The 26117-nt window shown below is 41.0% G+C and overlaps 1 protein-coding gene across 1 annotated transcript; it reads right to left on the reverse strand.

The window, feature by feature from the left end:
* Positions 1-8180: 8180 nt before the first annotated feature.
* GPR37 (G protein-coupled receptor 37) lies at positions 8181-25918 on the reverse strand. The gene is made up of 2 exons (XM_061166398.1): positions 23811-25918; positions 8181-9483 (listed from the first exon to the last, which is right to left on the reverse strand). Exons 1-2 carry the CDS (start codon positions 24837-24839, stop codon positions 8665-8667), a joined length of 1848 nt encoding a protein of 615 aa, XP_061022381.1. The 5' UTR covers positions 24840-25918; the 3' UTR covers positions 8181-8664.
* Between the last annotated feature and the right edge of the window lie 199 nt (positions 25919-26117).

Here is a 26117-nt window from a genome sequence, read left to right on the forward strand (position 1 = left end):
TTTTGTGTGAGTTTCTTTACTCTCTAAACGACTCTAACAATAGAAATTAGTTTCTCTCATTTTTCAGTGACTAGAGACTGATGACGTAGTCCTTGGGTCTGGAGGAAATGAAGATCTTGTGAACTTTCTAGTTAGCTTTTTAAATTTTATTTATTTGTTAATTGGAGGACAATTGCTTTACGATGTTGTGTTGGTGTCTGCCAGACAACAACACAAATCAGCCATGATTATAGATATATCCCTTCCCTCCTGAGCCTGCCTCCGCTCCACCCAACCCAGCCTTCTTGGTCATCTACTACAACTTTTGATAAATCAAAGCGACCAAATCAGATAACTTATCTTGACCACAGGAAATTGCAGCCCTGCAAGCAAAGTCACGGTTTTAGCTCAACTTCATCTGAGTCAGTCATTCTGTGTTTCTCATTGTTCACAGAACACTTCTTTCCACACTTTTTGACTTAATCCTCAGAGGTGACAGTTTAGGGGAAACCTCTGAACCCCCATGCATTTTCTCAACCAGATTACAAAGTCCAGCATTATATGCACACTTTGCGATGTAGAAATAGGTCGCCGTACAAATAGGGGCTGATCAGATATCAGAGGGAGCTAGCCATTGAAACAAAGGCATTCATTCCAGGACTGCTGCAGCTGCATCTCACAGGCCTACCCCACACAAAGACTCTTCAGCGAAAATCCTTTATGAGTGAGGTTTGAACAATCACACAATCAGTGGGCATGACAACATCCCATCTTTTTAAACTCGGTGACCAAAGATCAGTTCCAACCAGTGAACTTTCTAATTGTTGCAGATGCCCTGTATATGCCTGACTTGTCCTGCCCACAGGTTTTCAGGAGATAAAAGTTAAGTCAGAAACAAAGTTTTATGGAAGTCAATGAAGCCTTTTGAAGAAACACTAGTGATATTTTTTCATCTCTTTCCAAAAGAAAAAAAAAAAAGAAAAAGTTAAATTTCTGTCCAGAAACCTCAAAATCAGCAAGACAAAGAAAAATATTCCATCCCCCAAACCTAACAAAAGGTCCATTTACTCTCTGACACTCTGGGTGGACTTTCAAGCACACTTCTTCAACAATCATTGTATTATGCCCGTAGAATAATGCCAACCTGTGATGTGGGGTTTGTGCAATCAATTTGGAATTCAGCGTAAACCAAGACCAAATGCTGCCCCAACACCAAGTCATCATGGCTAAGCCAAACATAGGGAAACAAACCAAAAAGAAGTCTTCTTTCCAGGAGTAGCGATTGTTGCTGTTGTTTTTCAGTCGCTAAATTATAAACGGTCTAGTTAGCTTTTCAAATTTTATTTATTTCTTAATTGGAGGACAATTGCTTTACAATGTTGTGTTGGTTTCTGCCATACAACAACACAAATCAGCCATGATTATAGATATATCCCTTCCCTCCTGAGCCTGCCTCCGCTCCACCCAACCCACCCTTCTTGGTCATCACAGAGTGTAGCCTGAGCTCCCTGTGTTACACAGTAACTTCTCACTACCTATTTTACACCTGATACTCTTTGTCCCACTCTTTGTGACCCCATGGACAACAGCACACCCAGCTTCCCTGTCCTTCCCTTTCACATGAAGTTTGCTCAGACTCATGTCCATTGAGTTGGGAATGCCATCCAACCATCTCATCCTTTGTCACCCCTTTCTTCTCTTGCTCTCAATCTTTCCCAGCATCAGGGTCTTTTCCAATGAGTCAGCTCTTCGCATCAGGTGGCCAAAGTAGTGAAGGCAGGATTAAAATTTAATATAAGGGAATTCTGCCCACAGGGCAAGAACATAGTCTCAAAATGAAAGAAAACATGACCCACATTACTTTCAGGGATTTAAGTGTGATTCTTGATGTCCTTCCTGTTCATACATGGACAATTCACAAAAGAACATATTTGTCTTTACAAACTGTTCTTAATAGCTTTGGGCCTCCCATGTAGCTCATTCAGTAAAGAATCTGCCTGCAATGCTGGAGACCTGGGTTCTATTCCTGGGTTGGGAAGATCCCCTGGAGAAGGAAATGGCAACCCACTCCAGTATTCTTGCCTGGAGAATTCCATGGAGAAAGGAGCCCGGCAGGCTACAGTCCATGAGGTCACATGAGTCAGACACAACTTAGCACTTTCTTTTGTAATAGCTTTAAATCTGAATCATGAAATGTCCATGTGATAGAAGCAAGCTATAGAGAGTTTTTAAATGTAGTTACATGTTTAAAACATGTTTTTAAACAAAACCATGGGTGTATTTTTGAATGACTAAAGCACATAATCATACCTCCTAACATAACTTCCCCATTATTGAAATGCCTCCTGATTTAGGTCACTGTTCCATTGCCTCAAAAGCATTGGTGATTAGAGCCCACTCTTCTCGGTGAACAGAATTAGAAACAATAACAAAATCAGAAATAAAAGTCATTAGTGGAAGAAGAGGAATAAGAAAAATATGACTATGGTATTTTCATGAACTCCTTTGAAAGCATCCCTCATAACCATCCCAGTTTATTCTAGACACTCCAAATGTCCTCTCCTCTCTTTTTCTCTCACTCTTTTTCTCTCTCCCTTTCTTCTTCTCTTCAGAGATACTGTTCCCTTAAATTTCCAAATTCTGTCTGTAGCGAACTTTCAAATTTTATCAAGCTCATCATATTTTATTTGATTAGGGAAAAGAAATCCTAACAGACCTAAGTGTCTAAAAACAGTATCAATTCAAAGACAAATAAAAGGAATAAAATTACAAAAGTTACCACTTCCCAAGTGGTACAGTGGTAAAGAATCCACCTGCCAATGCAGGAACCACTAGAGGCCCAGGTTCAAGCCCTGGGTTGGGAAAATTCCCTGCAGGAGGAAATGGCAACCTGCTCCAGTATTTCTGACTGTAATATTCCATGGGCAGAAGAGCCTGACAAACTACAGTCCATGGGGTCACAAAGAGTTGGACACAACCCAGCACACACGCTACACACACACAAGCACACCCATACTTAAATTTGGTGTAAATATCTAAAGAGTAAAACAAACCAGTCACATCTCTGTCTGTATAGCAAGGCATTCAACTCAGGTTTCTATGGATTTCACAGAATGTATTTCACATGAATTATTTATATCTCTTAAAACTTGAAGAAAAATATTAAATTCAGTTTGTGGAATTGACAGCAGTTGAAGCAATAGGAAATGAAAATGTCATTTCACAGTTATGCAATTGATTAAAGTATTACTGGTTCAAGAGAATGATCACTTTGAGACTGATTACCATACTATTGTTTAAAATCAATTTTTAAATTCAAGCACTGGAGCCAAAAGATCGCTAATTCTCTGTAAGTTTATAAATACAATGAACAATTATTGATTTAGCACCAGAGGAATCAGTGTTTCCTTTGATCTTTGTAGGAATCAAAGATCTCATAACTTGATAGCAAATAACAATGATCTCCTACTTATATCAATAAGATTTCTTCAATTAATGAGTAATTATCCTATTTCATATTGCAATATTTGGGGTGAAAGTGTGGAAACACAATTCAGTGAAATATAATGAAAAATCAAGACTCAGAATTGTGAGACTGTTATGTTAAATATGAAAGGAAGTCAGTTTTCTAATCACAATGATAAATAGTCCCCCATGAACCACAGAAGGGCAGTCTAACATTGATGAAGTGAAGTTATTTTACCTACACATAACCAAAACCCTTTGTAGATGAACAGCAATTTGTTTCATACAAACTCTGGTCTCATACTTGCCTTTGCTTTTTGCATGCCAGGCTTCTTGGTTCTTCTTGGTTTCTGGGCTTGCTCTGTCTGTGTCCGTGTGTGTGTGTGTGTGTGAGCGCACGTGCGCACACACACACTCAGTTGCTCAGTGGTGTCCAACTCTTTGCAACTCCACGGACTGCAGCCCGCCGGGCTCCTCTGTTCTTGGGATTTTTCAGGCAAGAATACTGGAGTGGGTTGCCATTTCCTACACAGGGTGTGTTCCCCACCCAGGTATCAAATCCATGTGTCTCCTACTTGGCAGGCAGATTCCTTACCACTAGCACCACCTGGAAACCTGTCTGTGTCCATACAGAGCCTTAATGTACTTCCTTCCTCTCCCTGAGCTTTTCACCAAGGGAATTTTCTCTGACACCATCACTAGGTCAGGATCCCCTATAACAAACTCTCAGAGAACTTTTCTTCCTGAACTTTTCTTCTTCAGCACTACTCACATTTTCACTAAATACTCAATAGAGGGAATAATCTATGTGTAGGGAATTATGTTTAGGCACCACACATTATGCAAACTCCAAAAGGGACTAAATTGTATCTAAATCACACACTATTCTGTCCCTGGGATTTAGCATAGTGTCTAACATGTAGGTGTTCTCAATTACCAATAATTGTGCCACAGATAAACATCATTGGCTAAGATGCTGCCACTGCGCAAAGCCAGTGATAGGTGTTTAACTGAATGACAGAAAGCATAATATGTGCAAAGAACTAAAGTGGATTTTAGGATACCTGGACTTAATAAATTTGGGATAGAGAGGTTTGAAGAGTCAGTTGTAGCACCCAGTCTTTATAATTTGTCTAGAACATATATATATATATATATATATATATATATATGTTTATATATGTGTATATATACATGCATATTTACATCATTTGATTAGTGCTGGACACATTTACACAAAAACCGTATTTTCTTGTTTTTTTTTTCTATGTCACTGCTTCTTAACCACAGTCATGGTATTCCGTCTGTATTTTTGCTAAACTGTGTTTTCTGAGAGTTCTTTCATTTAAAGATTTGTTTATTGTTTCATTGAGCAAGTAGTTACTGAACATTCACTGTCCCCTCTCTTAATCAAGAGTGTTTCATAGATTGCTGTGAGCCTACTGGTTAAGTTGAAAAGAATTATTATTTATAATCCCTGGAAGGAAGTCTTCTATCTATTCTTAGAACTCTTTAAGTCAATATTCAACCAGGGTCCAATTATGTGATTTTGTGTAACTCAGTTAACTTCTCAGAAAATCAGTTTTGTACATACAAAGAAAGAGCTGAGTAATTAATATTCTAAGACTTTGAGATCACTTTAAGCTCTGAAGTAATGTAATTCCAATCTATTACAGGTACCATGCCGATTGCTTTGAATTCAAAAACTAACATTTTTAATGCATCAAATTTTTAATTTTTAAAAAAATTTTTAAAAATTTAAATTTTTAATGCATCAAAGCAAACTGGGGTTCAGTAAATACTTCTCACTTGCTTTCACTAAAAGACAGGGACCAAGAAATACAGCATATATTTTCTTACTCCCAAGAAACAAGGAGAGAACTCTCATAAAACATGAGTTTGAAATTATAGAAACTTGTAATATTTTTCCTTCCTCTTTCTTTATGAGGAGGGTTAGCCATAATCAGGTACACTGGGGGTATGCTGCCCAGAAAGAGAACAGAGAAAGCCTAACTCACAAAGTAATCAGAGTACTTTAAAATGTAAGATGAATTCAAATTACTAGGGAGAAACCTCCACGTATTATCTTGGAGAATCCTTGAAAACTGGGAAAAGTCCATCCATTTTTTAAATGATGGTGAAGGGTCAGAGAATAAAATGTCTTGATAGAAATATCTTAAGTATTTCTCAGAGGAATCAAGCTTCCACCAAACAATGTTTAGTTCAGGACCGGTGTGAATGTGGGGAGAGGAAGTTCCTATTTCCCACTGCTAATGTACATATTATATTCACATGAGACTATGGGGAAGAGCGGCTTCCCCGGTGGTTCAGGGGCAAAGAATACGCCTGCCAATGCAGGAGGTGTGGCTTTGATCCCTGGGCCTGGAAGATCCCCTGGAGAAGGAAATGGCAACCCACTCCAGCATTTCTGCCAGGGCAATCCCATGGACAGAGGAGCCTGGCAGGCTACATACAGTCCACAGGGTCGCGGAAGAGCCGGACACGACTTAGAGACTGAACAACAACGTGGGGGACGGGGAGGGGGAGGGGCGGGCAGGGCCTCTCACGTGAACACAGAACATTTGGGATGCCAAAACCATAAAGCTATTACCCTTTTATAATGTGTTTTAAACACATATTTTCACCAGGATTTCCCACGAGGCTTCTGTTCACACATAGTATAGGAACCTAACTGGACTGTTTATCTGTTCTTCAGTCACAGGCCAGGACGCCTTCCTCTGTTCCTCGGTTGTCTCTCTCCTCCTGAAGTGTTCACTTCTCCCACCGCCTTTCATCAGCTCCTTCTGAAAGCCCACCCCTCCAGTCATCCTACAGTCATTCGTGATTTCCTCTCATCTGAGGCGCTCTCTCTAAAGTATCCTAGAACTTTACACCTTCCTCACCAGTCCCAGCAGATGTCATACCTGTTTATATATGTGTCTTATTCCTCTCTTCTCAGCCCACCCCTACCTGCTTTTATAAGGTCTGACACTCAGCTTTATTTACATTTATTTATTGCAGATTATAGCACAGAATCTTTTCCATCCCACGTGCTCAATCAGTTTCTTGATTTATTGTTGCTGTGTTCAATCACTAAGTCGTGTCCGACCCTTTGCAACCCCATGCCCTGCAGCACGCCAGGCTTCCCTGCCCTCCACCATCTCCAGGAGTCTGCTCAAACTTATATGTGTTGAGTCGGTGATGTCATCCTACCATCTCATCCTCTGTCGTCCCCTTTTCCTCCTGTCTTCAATCTTTTCCAGCATCAGGTCTTTTCCAGTAAGTCAGTTCTTCAACTAAATATCATGAGACACACTGTGGAATGATAATTGTTGATCTGCTCAGCAGCCAAAACCTAGTTCAGGCATCCTCATTTCCAAAGACCTATTACAGGGATCTGTAAGAGGAACAATGCTGCCTTGTTTTTATTCCTCCTCAAGTTCTTTGAAATACAGGCAGTAGGGGGGGAATCCCTTTGAGGAGTACTGGACTGGGGAAAAGGAGATATTCTGGGCACTGTCATCTAGTTATTCTGGGTTTCATGCAGAAAACAAGTGGTCTGAATTAAGTACTTTTAATTTTTCTAGCACTAAAGTTTAATGATTTAAATAACATTTAGTCAGGAAGAAAAAAATGTGCTACTCAGTTATATTAAATAGTACAGAAATTGACAAGAAGAAAATACACAGGGCAGTTTCCAGCCAGAAAGTTGGGTTCCCCTATATGATTTTTCTGAGGACAGCAACATGAAAATCACACTGAGTCACCTAGGTCACGGCCTCTGCCATCTGATTAGGGGTGTGTCCCACGTGGCAGGCATCCCATACAATTGCTTTTACGTGAACTCCTTCAGGGATTCATATAATTCAAATGGAGAGGACTAGTTTTTTTGTTGGGAGTTTACAGAATATCAATTTAAAGGTAGTACTTGAATATTTAAGTGTTTTAATCAAGATGTATAAATATTTTATTATTCCACTATACTGTAATTTATTAAAGAAATTAAGTCACACAGATTAAACCAAGTTCATTTTTTAAAAGGAGAAAAATAAGAATTCATAGTACTTCACATAGAATTCATGGTGCTTCAGAGGTCAGTGTTTAGATGAAATAGATGACAAATGCATTGTTTTTTCATCTTTGGTTCCACTTATAATTCCTCATGGGAAAACCTGTAGCTCTATATGCTGGTTAAGAGGTGAATTTTTTTTTTTAAAAAAAGATAGTTTCTTCCTACTCTGCTGTCTATTTATTCATATTTTTTAAATATTTGGAAGTAATTTGCATCTCTATCTGAATATTAAACATACATTTTTGAAACATACAATATAGTTTTATGGATCATACATATAAATAGTACTGTTAGGAAAACTTCTTTGTAACATAGTGGTTTCCCATCTTAAAGGAAAATAGTCAACTGAGTGAAAGTCACTCAGTCATGCCCAACACTTTGCAAGCCCATGGACTATGCAGTCCATGGAATTCTCTAGACCAGAATACTGGAGTGGCTAGCCTTTCCCTTCTCCAGGAGATCTTCCCAACCCAGGAACTGAATCCAGGTCTCCTGCATTGCAGGCGGATTCTTTACCAACTGAGCTATCAGAGAAGCCTTAAGGGAAAATAGAATTTATAAAACAATAAGGCCGATTTGAAATCGTGCATAAAACCAGTAATTGTGTATTTAAGGCAATTAAAATATTTATTGAATCTTGGTTAAAAGTAGATTGACAATGAGGTTAAAGAATAAAGTGTCATTTATTTGGTGCTACTTGGTGAATGCTTCTTAACTACAACTCATCTCACGAAACCACATACAATATACTTTCAATCACAACTCAAACAGAAAATAGCCTACAAAATCACATGGCTATAACCAATATACAGTGATTATATTTTTTAAAAGAACGAAAGTAAGTTAGCAATTAATTAAGGTGCAGTCACTTTTTTTCAAATAAAATATTAGCACCATACCAGATAAAATGATCTAAAACTATGGGCCTCCCATACTTCTTAAATAACTAAATATAAACTTCTTTTTCAAAGCACAAATATTAATTTGCAAAATCAGTTCTACCAGTAGTTAATATTTCTCTCCTTTTTTTTTTTTCTTCTGCATTTTTTCCCAGTAAGGAAAAATAGGAGTAAAAACTTTCACAGGGTATGAAAATCAAACAAACAAAAGAAAGAAAGCGAAGCCAACCCAAGGCTGTGCTCACTCCTTCAGCAGTGAGTTCCAACAGAAGCAAACGTGGACATTTCCCGACGTATGGTGCTGAAGGGCGACAGCTCCAGTTCCGTGGTGTACTCGTTGTCGTTGTCATCGCTGGTCACCGTGGACGACTTCTGAATGCACTCGTCACAGCAGCAGCAGCAGCAGTCCATAAAGGCCCGACTGAAGGGTTTGCAGAGACAGAAGAGGAGGACGGGGGTGACACAGGACTTGAAGAACAGAAGGAACTGGCTGATGATGTTAAGAAGGTCCATTGTCTGCTGGGAAACCCCTGTGGCCATGTAAGCAGTCACGATGTTGCAAATGTTTTCAGGAATAATGCAAAATCCGTATAAGATGGTCAAAGCCACGACTGTACAGTTCATCTGGCTTTCTAGCTGGATCTGTCGCTTATTCCCCCGGGTACAGGCTTTCTCGGCTTTGCGGATTTTCCTTGCAGTCACTAGAGAGCAGGTGATGGTGAAAAGCGTGGGCAAACAGAAGTAACAGCCGAAATACCACCAGAGTCGAGCGCTGTCGTAGGTGAGGGCTAAGACATAGATGGTGTCGGGAAGGTCGGGGGAGATCTTGATGACGCAGCGCTCGGCAGGCGCTCGGCCGCTCAAGCCTAGGTCCTCCTTACTCAACTGGCGGAGCACCACTTCCGGCAGGGCTAGCAGGAGAGCGCCCACCCATATCACAGCAAGTTTGGCGGTTGTGGAAGAACAGTTTTCTATCATTTCATAGTACATCTGGACGTTGGTGGCCGCCCGGAAGCGGTCTATACACAGAGCGCATAAAGTGAAGGTAGTGACTCCCAGAGAAGCAACCTGCGCGAGGAACATAGAATATATTTATCCTGGGTCATCTCTGAAAGATCAAAAACATTAGGCAATAAATACAGATGGACGGGAAGTACCCCCCAAAAGAAAAGAACAATTTCCTGGAATCAGGCATGGGTAACTGTTGTTGGTGACTTCTGATGAATCATAGTAAGGACAACAAATAAAAATAGAAGGAAAAAGAGAGAAGAAATATAGTGCTTCTGGGTCATGGAGCCAAAAAATATTAAAGCTGGAAGGATGCATAAAGATCAGCTAGGTCATAGTCAACCAAGAGAGGTAAGGTGGTTCTCAAAGTCACAAGATAAGCAGAGTAATCATCTGAGAGCACCAAATATACTCCACGGTTTGGGTTAAAATTAAAAGTCATTTAATGTTTAATAAATGAAGTCATTATCTATATATTTAAACAAGGACAATGGATAGGAGGTAAAATGTACCTGAAGGTTCAGATAAAACAGGAGACTAACAGAAAACCCTGAAGTGAATGGGCTGCTTTGGGGTATACCCCAAATACCTACTTCATATGGGCTTCCCAGGTGGCACTAATAGTAAAGAACCCACCTGTCAATGTAGGAGATGAGGTTCCATCCCTGGGTTGGGAAGATCCCCTGGAGGTGGGCAAGGCAACCCACTCCAGTATTGTATTCTTGCCTGGAGAACCCTAGGGACAGAGGAGCCTGGAGGGCTACGATCCACAGGGTCGCAAAGAGTCAAACACAACTGAAGTGATTTAGCATGCATGCACACACGCATGTATATATATATATATGTGTATATATGTATAATGAATATACATTAATGTCTAAATTTTTAGGACTCTAAAGGACCATGTTGACAAAAGGAAAACCATTTGTCCTAACAATTTCAGCACTCAAAACATTAACTGTTTACCTACTACGTTTAAGCTGTCACTCTCCCTAGAAAAATAGAAACTTGCCTTGTGGATTCTATGAATTCCAATGGCAAACAGTCTTGCTTCTTATACACTACATATTAGTTAGTGTCTACTAGTTCTCATATGGAAAATAAGGATACTGCATGCGTGTCCTGATTACTCTCGTAACTATTGCTGGAGACAGTCTGAAGTGAGATAAAATGAGGGGTTAGCTGTATGAAAAGCAAAAATGAAGAAAAATAGGAATAACAGAGTCTACATCAGAGCAAATCAAGAGGTCATGGTTAAACTTATAACCACAGTTCTTTTACTACAAAATCTTCATGAAGTTTTCCATAAACATCAGCATAGAAAATATTAATCTAATATGCCTGAGCCATCTCTACATTTACCTTTTTAAAATTAATTTTCAACTTAATGAGTTGTTCACCTTAATAGAAATATATTTTTCATTTATGCTAGAGACTCAAAATAATTCTACAATTGAAGTCCACACTGTGCAACTGTCCTAAGATCAGATTGGGTTTTATGTCAATAATTTTTGTAATATCACCTTTTGGAAATCGAAGAAGAATGTGTCATTTTCTAAAGGTCTGCATCAAACAGGATTATTTGGAAATTGCTGTATTATACAGATTTTTGGAAGTTTGTATGTATATATTAGCTTTGCAAGTGTTTTGAGTCATCTCTCTATAAGATTGTAAAGCACAAACAAAAAAAAAATTCTCAGGCTATCAAATGTACAAGAGTCCTCAGCAAGACTTTCTGCACCATCTTCACTGAGGCAAATCACGTGCATATTTCCTTGTCACCCTGTTTCCACAGTCAGTCCAAAAATACTAAGCTACAAAAGTTTATACTCTGCAGCCTTTTTAAATTATGAATAACATTTCTATTAAAAGGACAGCTTGGCAATATGAAAATACTAGACTCTGAGAAGAAGCAGTCTCTTAGAGGCTCACAAAATCTGTTTGCTTGGTAATTTTCTATCATTACTTACAGAGAACACACAACGCATAAGTGATAGTACCTTCTCCCCAATTGATCTCCATCATTTTAAATCTAGAGATTTAAAATCTGAACCAATTACTACAGGAGCTAGCATTTGCGTACCTATCTCAAATCTGTTACAAAGCATTTAATGTGAGGTAACAGCAAAGAGCAAATGAATGTAGGTGGACAGGTACTAAAACAGGTGTGTTAGATTATCAGCTCCTTGGATACCATAAACTTTGCTGCATCTTCATTCTTAATGAAAAGATGTTCACTGCTTCAAAAAGCAAAAAAAAAAGGGGGGGGTGTGTTTCTAGATTCTGTATAACTCATCTCATAAGATTAAAAAAGAAAAAATTAGGACAAATTTTAAGCAGGATTTACATGTGCCTTGATTTTTTTACTGAGGAATCCTTCTACATTTTATTTTATTTGAAGATGCTCAGTTCTTCAACCATACTCCTGAGAGCTGCAGTACTAAGGACTTCAAACACATTTGACCTGTAGTGCTCTTGACAAACCATGGATTACGGGAAACTTCTCAGTTGTCATACACAAATTTCAGGAAACTCCTGCGTCTAGCTTCCTACTTTCAAATTGTTCTTCTCTCTGATAAAATTCTCTGCGATTAGGGTTGCAGAAGTAAACTGAAACGAGGTAAACCATCCAGGAAGGTCACAAGAGCTAGAGAGAGTTAAAAGAACCACTGAGACAAACAGCTCCCCAAATACAGACAGAACTTACCACGCAGTTGCCAGGAGCAACTGCATCCCAAATGCCAGTCCTAGATAGCTACTCTCTCCTGTTGCCACTGCCTGCAGTGTTATTACTCCAGATATTTTTCTATAAATTCACTTATGCACTTGAAACATGACGTGAAACAGCAAGAAAGGCACAAGGTCCCCACTCAGTACTTCCCCAGGTTATTTACAGGAGACTGTAAACCTTTGTAGAGAATTAACTGCATGCTACAGAAATGCATGGATCAGCTGGACAAGGAGTGGTGGGCTAATTTCTGTTTACTCATATATGGAATCTATCCATGTAATTAGAATTGCTAAATGTTGGGGTAACATTTGGCCATGAGAAGATTTCTATCACAATTTTTAAATATACTTGTTTACATACAGCTCATTAGAAATTCTACCAAGATGAATGGTGCAATTATATACAATTATAAAACTGTATCATGAAGGCTGGATCTTTCTGCATTTAATGACCATATCTGATTGCTAAAATTCCATATCACTAGAAATATGCTCTTGGGAGTAAAGCTTTAAGCGTTAGCTTAGATGGTTAGTTTTTTGAAGCAATATTCTGAGAGATGGAATGCGTGAGATGCAATCTCTTATTAATTAAACTGCAACCGGAGGAATAATTAACATCAACAAAAGCAGAAATGTAAACACTTTGAATGGACAAGATGGTTAATTCTGAGAATCAAGATCAAAGGAAAGATGGAAGCAGAAATCTTTAACTATTTGGGAAAATAATATAGCATTTTGAGGGGACTGGCATCAAAATACAGGCACTAGAGAATCAAAATGAACAACTCTGAAATCTTCCATCAGCAATGTTCTGCTCTTCTTTGTGTCCTGGAAGAAGAACAACAGTAAACGTTGCTGCCCAGTCAACATCTAGAACAGTGAGGCTGCGGGCAGCTGTGGTCACCTGCGGTCACCTGCAATGTTGCTTCAAGGGCCCGTAGAGGCACAGGGCCAGTGGATACCCTCACGTGGGGAAGCAGCAGTTCCAATGCACAAGAGTTCTCCCTACCATTTAAGGTTCTAACTCGGTACAAACATCCAGCTGGAGGAAAGTACTGTCTTCAGCTAGTACTATTTCAAATCCCTGTTCATTCAAAATGATGTGAAGAAAGAGCACATGGATGTGTTGTGAAAAACAGTCATCTACAAAAATTCTGTGGTAGCTACAGTTCCATTTCTCAGAAGCTTCCTGCAGACGGGCAAATAAGAAACCTTTATGAATGAGGTCAAGCTATGAAAGTTTAACTCATACCAAATAAATAGTATATTTTGCTGAACTCTCTGATAGACATCAGTGATAACACTGATGGGGAAAGAAAAGACTGATGTACTTCCAAGCAAAAATTCTTTCATATGACATTGAACCCACATGCTTAACTACAGTGAAGCAACTGGAATACATTGATTTTTATAAAACAGGAAAATTTCTAACCAAAGTCATGACAACTGTACTCTCGCTTAACTTATATTTTACCTCAGAAAGACAAGTGCATCTATTTATGGGCTGTCCTTTGTACACAAGTAACCCTCAAAACAAGGGCATCATTGTTAAGAAAACCCATTCATTTGGGCCATGAATGATAACCCATTATAAGTCCATGGTTAGAGACCTAACAATCAGCCAGGAAAAAAGCAGGAGGAGCACAGGGTAGAGTTTCCTGTGAAACTCTAAATGGCTTGAGCTTGTGTCCCTGGCTTCCTCTTGCATTTCCCATGACACATCTCCTCGAAACTCTTCAGGGCAACTTCCCCACCAGAGACACTTTTTTGAGCAACAGTGTAGGAACCATGTTTTTCAAAGCCACTGTTTATCATCACTGTTTATCAAAGCCACTTTATTCATCACTGTCAATGCGATGGCTTTTATCAAAAGGTCTTCATCTTGGAGCACATGCTAATCACGATCCTGTGGCAGTAACATACTTGTATTAGTGTTTCCAAACCAAAATACAGAATGAGTAGGAGAGATGTGTCTCAACCCTGGTGAGGACGCACAGGCCTCGGAAATGAAAGGAAGCCCTTCACAGGCACTAAAACAATTCTTCCACAGTCAAAAAGAGGGCTTCTTACTTTTATCAAAATCACTGAGATTTAATCTGATACAACTGCATATCATACATATCTATTTATTTAAACTGTACCCAGCCTATTTCATCTTTACATGATTTCCAGGGTCAGGGAAAGACAAGTTTCAAGGTATCAGCTATTGCTGCCTTCTCAACTCTACTCCCTCATTTTTAAACTTGGTAACATGTTCTTACTAAGTTAGAAAAAAAAAAGGAGACTATTTAAAAGTCAATGTATCACCGTAAAATTTGTATTTATCCTTTTACTTTTATCATTCTCACCTTGACATTCCTAACAATTGAGACTTCTGACTTCTGTAGAAGTACATTCCTTTGCAGTTAAAAAAAAATAATTTCGCTACAACTTATCTAAAATGTTATAATTTAAATATAAATATGCCAATGCTTATTGGTTAAAAAAAAAAACAACAACAACTGAAGCAAGATTAACATCATTTGTCCTAAAATGCAAGCCATCTATTGGAATCAACAGATCTTAAGGAATTTAATCATTACAAATTTGTTCTCAATAATTAGAAATTCATTTCAAAAGGCAGTATTTCCCACAAGCCCAAAGTCTAGATTTCAACTCTTAATATTATGATGTTGTTTCTAATCAATCTTAAAATGAATTGGAATTTCTGTTTTTCACCTAGGGGTTCCGATGAGTTTCCAAAGACCAGTAACAAATTTTCACCTGTTTTTTCTTGTGACTAATGACACTGCACCATTGCATGTGGTCATGTTGTTTTTGTTCAGTTGCTAAGTGGTGTCTGACTCTTTGTGAGCCCATGGACTGCAGCATGCCAGGCTTCCCTGTCCTTCACTATCTCAGAGTTTTCTCAAACTCATGTCCATTGAGTCCGGGATGCCATCCAACCATCTCATCCTCTGTTGCTCCCTTCTTCTCCTGCCCTCAATCTTTCCCAGCATCAGGGTCTTTTCCAAGGAGTCAGCTCTTCGCATCAGGTGGCCAAAGTACTGGAGCTTCAGTTTCAGCTTCAGTCCTTCCAATGAATATTCAAGGCTGATCTCCTTTAGGATGGACTGGTTGGATCTGCTTGCTGTCCACGGGACTCCTTGGACAGCAAGTAGTCCCTTGAACATGGTGGTGAACCTAAACTAAAGACAAAATCAGAACTGGCCTCATCCAATTGTTGTTAGGTAATTATGATTTGAATGACATTGAGAGACCATATTTGAAGATAAAATTTCTCTGTTCTTAACCAAAATCCCATTCTGGGTAATAGGTTAAGGAAGTAGTACCCTCTCTTTATTCATCCTTCTTACAAAAGGCATGTATCTCTAAATGTCACATCTTACTGTGAATTAGTTAACAGATGCATTTCCTATATGAGAGAAATTTGAACCAAGGAGAAGTAATAGAGGTAGGAGGAAAGTTCCCTGAAGGCAGGAAGTGATGAGAAGGGAGTGAAAAATGGCAGCCCTGAGTACAGTCATAGACCTAATTGAAATGACTCATTCTAGGCTAGGATCAAATCAGTGACCTTGGCCTCATTCATGCTGTGAACCATTCAAGTGTGCTGATAGATCACATTGAAAACCATCATAAATTCACAAGCTGAAACTATTCTATCTCAAGAATAAGTCTGGAACTGTGATTATATCCTGTTTTTATGGAAGTTTTATGGAAAGTGTCTGTACCGACTTTGCAAATAGAAAGAGCCCATATTTGAGGTGGTAGTAATTCCATTCTCCACTCCACCTTGAAATTCTAGAAGAGATCATCTCTTCTGGCACAAAGAATACCATTCTCATAAGGATACCTAAGAGTTAGTCTTGGCAACAAGGTTGAGTTAATTATGGGACTCTGGCAGGTCAATTTGTGGTAAGAAAAATGACAGAGGATCCCTGAAGGATGGGTGCAGAAGTGCAGTGTCAGGGACAAACCTCAGTGCATAGCGGTCTACGCATTCTTCTCCCCACATGGTCCATATCCCAGACTCAGAGCCCTGTGCTTCCAATGGGATACCATTAAACCTAGGACTGTAGTCTGCCAGGCTCATTTGTCCATGGGATTTCTCAGGCAAGAATACTGGAGTGGGTTGCTATTTCCTTCTTCAAGGGATCTTCCCAACCCAGGGATCTAACCCAAGTCTCCTGCATTGGAGGTGGGTTCATTACCACGGAGCCACTGGGGAAACCCTACAATTCACAGGAGGAGCTATTAAAGGTGGGACCCTTCTCTCATGGCCCATGTAGTACAAGGTAGAACCTTACATTCTCAGCCTTGGGTAGGCTCAGAAGCTCAGATCTATTTTGTTTTTGCATAACTTATTTTTCACTGTTGAGGGATATTTTGTTGATTTAACCAGATACTTTGAAAGCCCTCAAAAACTGAGGGTAAGTTCTAAAGTTGACTGTGGGCTTGAGGGATGACTCCAATTCTCCATGCTTCCATTTTCCCTGGCTCTATAATAAGGTGTGAAGTATCTCTCTTATCAGCCTTTCTTCCCAGGTCCTCTAAGGTCAAATTAAACAATTGGTATGTTTATGAGATTTTCAGAAGAAAAGGACATCATTTAACATTCTGCTATTGCACTGCTAAATAAACCATTCATTTAAGTACAATTTTAAAACTCGATTTACTTAATGTCTTTATGACTAATAAGGATGACTAATTCCAACTCGGAAATGGTTATCTCAGGCATTGTATTCTAAATAATAATTTAACATTTAACAATATTTGGAATAATTCTGTATTCTAAATGAAATGTCTAGGACAGTCACATCTGCTGAAATGTCTCATACACCTCATATCCTAGGACAAATTGAAAAAACAAGAAAGCAAGAATTAATAGTTGTAGCTTTTCACCATGGCTCTAGGCTGTACATATTTGTGAAAACTAATAGCAAGAATATTATTGAAAAAGAATGAAAGGGAACATAGTTTTCACTTGAATTTTTTCTTTGGAGAATTCTTGAATTCTCTTTGGAGAGAGGAAGAACGATTGTGAGATGACTGATTCCAGGGCCATTCCTGAACCTCCATGACAGCTTGTTTAAGCCCCTCTTATAGTATTATCACACTATATAGCACGTGGTTTCACTTGTCTATAATAGCAGTAACACACATCTATAAACACACAGTATAAACACATCTATGTTACTGAACTCTGGAAGCTTTTTCTTCTCTCTCCCTCCTGTTCTCTCCTAACTTAGTGCCTAGCATAGAAGAAAAGCCCAATAAATGTTTAATGAATGAATGGATAGTAAATAAATGAGTGAATAATGACATCTATGGAAAAGGACTATAGAAAATAATGAATTATTCAAGCTGCTCTTTAGTCCTTATTGGGTGCTGGTGTTTTGTGTACAATTCTTAAAAGCTGAAAGCCAACTGATATCTCTAGGAGACAAGTAAAGAAAAACCCATATTCTTGTTTCTACTTCATTGGCAAGCTTTACAAAAGGAGAGCATTCTTATAATCAATAGTTAAGGAAAGTATTTGAATTTCACATTTGATTATTATAAAACTTTCATTCCTCGTGTGTATTAAAAAGCAGAGACATCACTTTGCCAACAAAGGTACATATAGTCAAAGCTATGACATGTCAGGTATGTAGACATGTACAGATGTGAGGGTTGGACCATATGGAAGGTTGAGACCTGAAGAATTGATGTTTTTGAACTGTAGTGCTAAAGATTCTTGAGAGTCCCTTGGACTGCAAGGAGATCCAACCAGTCAGTCCTAAAGAAATCAACCTTGAATAGTCATTGGAAGGACTGATGCTGAAGCTGAAGCTGAAGCTCCAATACTTTGGCTACCTGATGTGAAAAACTGACTTATTGGAAAATACCCTGATGCTGGGAAAGATGGAAGGCAGGAGGAGAAGGGGACAACTGAGAATGAGATGTTTGGATGGCATCACAGACTCAACGGACATAAGTTTGAGCAAACTCTGGGAGATAGTGAAGGACAGGAAAGCCTGGAGTGCTGCAGTCCATGGGGTCACAAAGAGTCAGACATGACTTAGCAACTGAACAACAACATTTCTCCGGTGGAACCCAAGTTCAATAAACTTCATCATACACTGTTCATGAATAGAGTTATACATAGGCACACACTTTTTTTTTTTTTTTTCTTTTCTGGTTAACTCTTCGGAGTTATCAGCCAATTATTTCTCTTGCATGGGAATGTGAAAATTATTATAAAGGATTAATAGGAAGTCATACAATATGCGTTAAGTACCATTCTAACTCAGTGTGTTTATTTTCCCTGAGAATATTATTAGTAACTTTCAAATGGCTCTCAAAACTGTATTCTTCCACTTAAAAGTCCATCAGTATACCTAATTCTTCTCCAGGGGATTTTCCCTACCCAGAGATCTAACCTGTGTCTCCTGCAGGCAGATTCTTTACCTCAGAGCCACCACAGAAGCCCATTGGCAACCCGCTCCAGTACTCTTTCCTGGGAAATCCCAAGGACAGAGGAGCCCAGTGGGCTACAGTCCATGGGATCGCAAAGAGTCAGAAACAACCTAGCGACTAAACAAACCAATATCTAATCCACTCCTCAAGCAAAGTTACTATCCGTTGTGATCAGCGTGTTAGCACTTGAATGTAGGAGTTCTAGGGAAATCTGTGTAGAATAGCATACCTGTATGGCAATATAAGGGCTTCCCAGGTGGCACTAGTTTTAAAGAACAGGCCTGCCAATGCAGCAGACATAAGAGATGGGAGTTCGATCCCTGGGTCAGGAAGATCCTCTGGACAAGGGCATAGCAAACTCACTGTATTCTTGCCCGCAGAATTCCAAGGACAGATCAGCCTGGCAGGCTACAGTCCATGGGGTCACAAAGAGTCAGACAGGACTTAGCAACTGAACAACAACAAGGATTCTCTCATGGCTTCCATGGTGGCTCAGTGGTAAAGAATCTGTCTGCCAATGCAGGAGAGGAAGGTTCCATCCCTGGGTTGGGAAGATCCCCTGGAGAAGGAGATGGCAACCCACTCTAGTAATCCCATGGACAGAGAAGCCTGGCAAAAGAGTCAGACACAACTTAGCAACTAAAAAACAAGAACATATTCAAGACCTCCCACTGACATCTCAAGAGAAATATACATTTAGCAGTGGATCTGGATCAGATCTAACACTTCACTCTGGTCGGCTTTCATCAAGTAATGAGCAAAGAGCTGTTCCAGTTGCACCATTCAATGCCTGAGTTATTTGGCTTTAAGCATTTGTTATATCTTTTTTGCCTTTTCATACTGTTCATGATGTTCTCTCAAGGCAAGAATACTGGGGATGACAGAGGATGAGATGGTTGGATGGCATCACCAGCTCGATGGACATGAGTTTGAGCAAGCTTCATTGCTCAAACTCCATTGAGTTGGTGATGGACAGGGAAGCCTGGTGTGCTGCAGTCCATGGGGTGGCAAAGAATTGGACACGAGTGAGTGACTGAACTGAACTGAAGCATTTGTTAGATCCCTAGAGAATGGTACAGTAGGGAACTCTTCTGCCATCCTCCTATTGCAATCCACACCCAGACCTCCATATGCAAGCCGCACATACACTCTCTCTCCACAAACTATTGCTTGGTGTATAGTTTTTTGTTTTTTTATTTTCTGGTGACTCTCTGATAAACCAGTTTAAAATGATGTATGTGTTAGGGTGGCCACCATCCACCCAGACTTCCTTCTCTCCTGTCCCCCTTTCCTACCATTGCATCTTTATGGGACTTATCACTAGACCACAGAGACTTCATAATCCTGGAACAGAAAGAGAGAAATTATCAACTACAAATGTTCCCACTATGATCCCACTCACAGTAACATTAAATATAATAGAACTCCCTTTCTAGAGATAGACTCTGGAAGCTCAGTGTTCTCCTTAAATTTTATGTCAACACTTTGAAATAAAAAAGAAGAGTTGAATGCAAATTGTGAAGACCTATCCTTTCTGTTGAAGAAACACCTATTTTTCTATACAAACAGAACTCTCCCCTAAATTCTTATACCTCCTTAAGATGATGCTAATACTCAAGCTGAAGAAGAAAGAACTATAGTAGAGAAGGAAATGAAGGCAAAAGAGAAGATAGAGAAAATCTGTAAAGATCAATCAAAGTGAATTGTGGTTAAAATTTTAAAATAAATACATCGAAAAAGGCAAAAACAACTACTAGAAAAATGGTAGCTCAGACATTATAAATCAATAGAGAGTGTGTGATGGGAAAAAAAAAAGGGAAGAATAGCCAACTAATAAGATAAATATAAAAAAAGTAAAAAGTAAAGAAAGGATCAAATCTAGATAATAAAAGGAGATGAAATGTCAAATAATTTTCAGAGTCTTGCAGCCAAGAAGAAAAAGATTCAGAATGAGGAAAAATTGTGGAAAAGGTTTTTAAAAACATCTGTAATGTGCTCCCCAATCTAAGACACTTTGTAGTTGTTAAGAACATAAAGTACAACCTATATATCTGTATTTGATTATTAAGATAATCACCTTTGGCACGTTAAAAAGTGCAGTTGTAAAAAAAAAAAAGTGTAGTTGTCCCAAATTACTACAACTTTTTAAAATTTAATGAGCTACCAACTAGGGAATTTACTGTCAGTTTATGGGAAGGAAGATGAAATTTAAAAATATAAAAAGCTATAAATTTTATCATAAAACAAACGATGTCAACTAGGTTTACTGTTTTTTTCCTGCCTGTTGGATTCAAAAGTCTTTTTAAAAGATAACAAGGAGCAGAAAAAGAAAAGAGTCACTGGACACTGTTTTGCCTTATAGATGTTTGCTAATAACCAAATATCAACATCAAGTGTTGAGACAAAGGGTCTGGTTGCCATTGACTAGTGTACATACTTAGGAGGGTCATTTCTCTTCTCTGAGTGTCATGTTTCATCTTTAAAATGAGGGGATTCACTTAGAAGGTTACCTGGTTCTAATTCAACATGATAATTCAAACGTCACTGTAGTGGATGATGTTGTTCCCCACACAGATGGCTTCCCCCCCCAAAAGTCCTTTAAGGAATGAAATGCTGACTTCCCTACCTGCTGGGACTATTGTGGTTGATGGCTCTTAGCTGCATTCCTCTATAGGATTGCCCTTGACCAAAGAGATCCACCCAGCTTAAGGTTATGCCCCCTTCCTGGGAGCAACTTGAATCCAGTGACAGGTCCATCAAGGGGTTATGTAAGGGCTGAGTCCTCTTGCCTCCATTCAGGACAACCCTGTAGAAGCACCCCAGCCCTAGAGCTCCTGTGTTGTCTGCTGAAGTCTTTGTGACATTTGCATCACAGTTCAACTTCCCAGTTTTTTCTCCCAGAAACCCAACATGGAATAGGCATTAGATCCCTCTTCTGTGAAAATAGCAATGCCTCCTGGAGGCAGAAATGCTTTATTCTGAAATTTGAGGCATATTTCTTGCACTCATAATCAGAAACTGTGGAGCTAATACTACTGTCTGATCACAGTAGTGATCATTTTCACAGAAAATTATGAAATATTATCAAATTATTTCAGAAGAACAAGATTAAGTATGAGTATAGAAACACTACTTATTCATTACTCTAAAAGTAAAAATGTATATTATAGTTTAATTTTTCAAGAAATAAAAATGAGTGAATCTTTTCTTCAAGCCTTTGATTCTCTAGAGGGAAAAAAAGCTCTGTACCAATAACTAAAAAAAATAGGGCTATGAAGAAGGAGAAAATACAGAGTAAAAAATAACAATAATTGCTATTCTTAAGAAGATGAGAATTAAATTTAAAAACTAAACACAAATGAAAATATATATTTTTTCTAAAATCCTCAGAATTAGAAAGAAAATTAAAACACATACATAATACCATCACTCGGAACTCATAGGTTTCATAAAACTCACCAAAATTTGATTATTCTTTTCTGATTTTGAATGAAATTATTTTAAAGTTTTTTTTTTCCTAAGAACTTTGGTGTTTTTTATTTTCTTTCCCAGTTTCTTTTTTCTGTCCTCTTTATTGTTTTCCCTCTACTGTATGAAAATTTTATCCTGTTCAGTACAATTAAAACAAGCCAATTTGCTTTCCTCTTCTTGGAAGTAACTCTCCTATTTACTTACTAGTTTACTTTTGTCTCTTTTTTGCATATGTCAATTTCTTCTGCACTATTTAAACAATCATAGAAACCTTACATTGTATGATGACTGGTAGACACATATTCTCTTCCATAAATTTAACTTCCTTCTCTGCAATTCAAAAATGAGCTGTCTTCCAAATAAATTAGATGTTTCGGAGCTACTTGGAGCTTGGCAACAAGAGAAATCCTAGATCTTGGTAAAGCAGCAACAGCTGATTTAGCAAGCATGGATTGATCCTGCAGCTAATTCCTGCCAGGATAGCAGAGGGTCTTATTTACAGCTTCTTGCCTTGGTCCTTCTAAGTAGGTACTGTTTTCTGTTTACTTATCCCCTAGCTCTAGGCCCTGGAACAATGTTGAACATAGTGTCACTGGCCTTGGTGCCAGACAGGATCAGGGGCTCTGGAATATTTACAGTTTCCCTTCTTCTGCTTCCATAAATGAAATGGGCAGTCTGAATGGAGGAAATCAAGGGCCAGCTGGCTAAAAACACAACTGGCAACAAAGCACTTGGGCTCCATCCAAGAGCTGGTGTTTAAAGAGAAGCCATTTAAAGAGCAAATCCAACTACCATAATAACGGTTAAGGACACTAGCTGTAGGATGTTACAGTAAAATTTTACTCAAAGATTCTCATTTCCAAAGTTCAGAACCTATTAAGTTTCCCCTACTTCTTAAGAAATTTTCTAGTCTTAGAAAAGTAGTCACTCCATTACACCCTAACAAATAACAGATATATACTATACATTTTGAGAATGTTCAATAAATTCTGTGCCATGAGGTACAAAGTGTTATTTTTCCTTAAGGTCATTCATACAAAGTAAATAAAATGGTTACAAAATTGAAGAATGAAAACAGAGGGACAGAAATGACATAAGAATATAAGAATTCAGATGGGATAGCATGGCAGACAGCCAGACCCTAAAACTAATTTGGCAGGTTACTAATGTATCAAGACCAAGTGACAAAGAAAAGTAGATTTCCTCAGTTAAATAAAATATTACTCAATTTTTTATATTTAAGGAAAGAATTTAATAATATTCTTGGGGAATAAATCATATTGGAGCACTAGAAATCTAGTAGATAAATGATATAGGGCTTTATCCCTGCTAGGCTCTAATAATGACAGTCAAGGACTGATTACTTATTAACCCTAGAATCTGACAATCGCCAATATATATATAGACACACACACACCATAAAACACCATATTCAGAGAAATACATTTAAAACCTAAACAATCCTATGTATAATGTGATCATAGTTATTTCCCAATTCAGGAGCAGATGAGTTTGAAGGTGACTGGACAAAGCCGGCTCAGGTCCGCCCCCCACACCCAGTGTATAAATGCCAATGTATATACATGATTGGCAGGAGAAATGGGGGAGAGACTCAGGAAAAGTGCAGGGGTTCAGCGGCCAGGTAGGTGTGTGGAGCAGCAGTCCTGATGCTATAAATCCCGGCAATGAATAAAGCCAGTAGCTCGAGACCCCCTGGACGGCATTACCTCTATATAGGGCACGATCTTGCAGGAGAAGTCCTCCAGCAGCCACTTCTTGGTCAGTTCATGAAAGATGACCAGCGGAAGGCAGAAGAAGATGATGAGAAAGTCCCAGAAGGCCAGGTTGGCCAAGAGGGAGTTGGAGATGCTCCGCATGTAGTAGTTGTGGCACACGATGCACATCACCGCCAGGTTGCCAATGATGCCGGTCCCGAAGATCACCACGGACAAACACATGACCGCATAGGCTCCGTACGACTCCTGGGTCAGTGGGTAGAAGGGGTTCTTCAGCCGCAAGCGTGGGTACGTGCTGTTCCCCCGCCGGGGACCCCCGCGTTCATGAACCCCTTCAAGGGAGGACCCATTCTGAGCCAGCGCCCTGCCAGGGGGTGCAATCGTCCGCCCTTCGTGCCCCGACGGTCCATGGACCGTCTTGGGTTGGGGGTCGTGGGGAGAACCTTGGCGTTTCCCGGCTCTCCTCGGCCAATAATAAAGGTCGCTGGCTCCGGGTTCCCTCCTCGCACTCTGCTCCTGGCTACGCCCAGAAAGGCCAGCGCCTCTGGGACCCTTCTCCTTCTCCTCCGAGGTGTGAAGGAAGAACTGGAGAGCCGTGGGGTTCCCTCTCCCCAAAGTTTCAGGGGGCTCCTGACCCCGGGCACCTTTCCACCTCCAGGCTCCAGGTGGCCTAGCCGGAGGTCCCGAGGGCTCAGCTGCCGACGCCTGCGCCCCTCTGCCCACACCTGGGTCACCGCCGGGACCCGCCGGTAGGTCCCACGGGGGCGCCGAGCGCTCCACTGCCTCCTGCTCCTCCTCCCTGGGCGCACGAGTTGGCAGAAGGTCTCCTGCAGAATCTCCTGGTCCCCAAGCGTCCCTGCTGCGACGCTGGATCAGTGTAGGTGAAGAACAGCTTTCTCCCAGACAGTTTTCCTCCCTGGGCGCAAGGGCGGACCCGAGGGCAGGAGAAGCGGAGACCTTGAGCAACAGCAGAAGCAGCAGCCGCGAGGTGCGGGCGAGAGGTGCGCCCGCGGCCCTCATGGCTGGGCGAGGGCGCACCCAGCAGCAGCGCCTCCCGCTTAGGACCGACACCTGCTGCCTAAGTTGCCGCTGAGAGTTAGGCACATGTCACATACTAACCCCCGCCCCGGCAGCGGGGAACGGGAGATTACGGGGGTGTTGGGGGATGGGTCTTGGGGTCACAACACTCCCCCTCTACGATCCTTCCTTGTTTGGCGTCCTGAGCATTTCTCAGTCAAATCCAACCCGGGCGCTACGTATCCCCAAGGTTCAGGGAGGGACTCGCTGCTCCGGGTGGCTGACCTTGAAAACTTGCAACCAACACCTGCTTGATGATTAATGTTGCAACTGGGAGAAGCCCGGACGAAGCCCCGCGCTCCTCCCTGCCTTTGGGGTGGTTGCCTTCTCGGTAACAGTTGCTCCGCCTATTTACATCCTTTCGAGGCGGCTCTATCCAGCAGCAAGCCGAGGTCGCTCAAGGGAAAGAAAAACAAGTAGCCCTCCTTCGGATGCCTAGAAGCCACAGTCCCATCCCGCTCGCTGGAAACAGGTTGCTAGCTGCCAGACGACGCTCAGATGCGCCCGGGAAACTGCCCCACCTAACCCCGGCGACCCGCGAGGCTGCTGCGGACCTGGAGGCGAGGGTTTGGAAACCCGCGGCCACTGCCAAAGTTGTTTCTCCTCTCGCTCAAAGTTGACCAGGGGGCGGCGCGGGCTGCTGGGCGGCGCGTCCCCGCGGAGAAGGGAATCGGCGGTGGAGGTGGGGTGGGGAGGGCTGGCGCTGCTCCTCGGTGGACGGGGCCGGTGGCCGCAGGAGCTCGTTGCGGCGACGGCGGGCGCAGCCCGGGCGGAGACTGTGGTGCCTGGAACCGCCGCGGGCGAGGCGGTGCATGGCTGGGAAGGGGGGAGGTGGCCCGGCCTCTCCCCGCCGCTCCAGCCGCGGCGCGCTCCCGCGAAATCCAGCGCTCCGCTCCTCGCCTCCTCCCCCTCCTCAGCCTCCTGCGAGAGAGTCTGGTTTGTGGGGAGACGGGATCCCCTGGTGGCTTACGACTCACTAAACCCACACACGTTTCATTCAAGCCCTTTGTAGCGGCTTTCACACGTAGGCGCTGGGAGCGGCGAGGGAACAAGGGCGGAGACGCGGAGCCTGCGCGGCTCGAGGCTGGGGATGGGCGGGACATGTTAATTCCCCAGATGTCGGAACCAGCCAGACCGGTCCCCGAGCCAGGTTGCGGGAGAGAGAGGGGAGAGACGCGTGCGTTCGCTTCCAATCGGCTGTGGCCCCTGCGCTGGTCCAGG

Source organism: Dama dama, chromosome 18 (assembly GCF_033118175.1).
Source record: "Dama dama isolate Ldn47 chromosome 18, ASM3311817v1, whole genome shotgun sequence".
Taxonomy (NCBI): domain Eukaryota; kingdom Metazoa; phylum Chordata; class Mammalia; order Artiodactyla; family Cervidae; genus Dama; species Dama dama.

What these genes read in the sequence shown, in the direction of transcription:
- GPR37 (XM_061166398.1), bottom strand. Translation starts at nt 24,839, where the DNA reads ATGAGGGCCGCGGGCGCACCTCTCGCCCGCACCTCGCGGCTGCTGCTT. An exon ending in AGATCGTGCCCTATATAGAG is followed by an intron (nt 9,484 to 23,810) that starts GTAATGCCGTCC and finishes TTCCTCGCGCAG; the next exon opens with GTTGCTTCTCTGGGAGTCAC.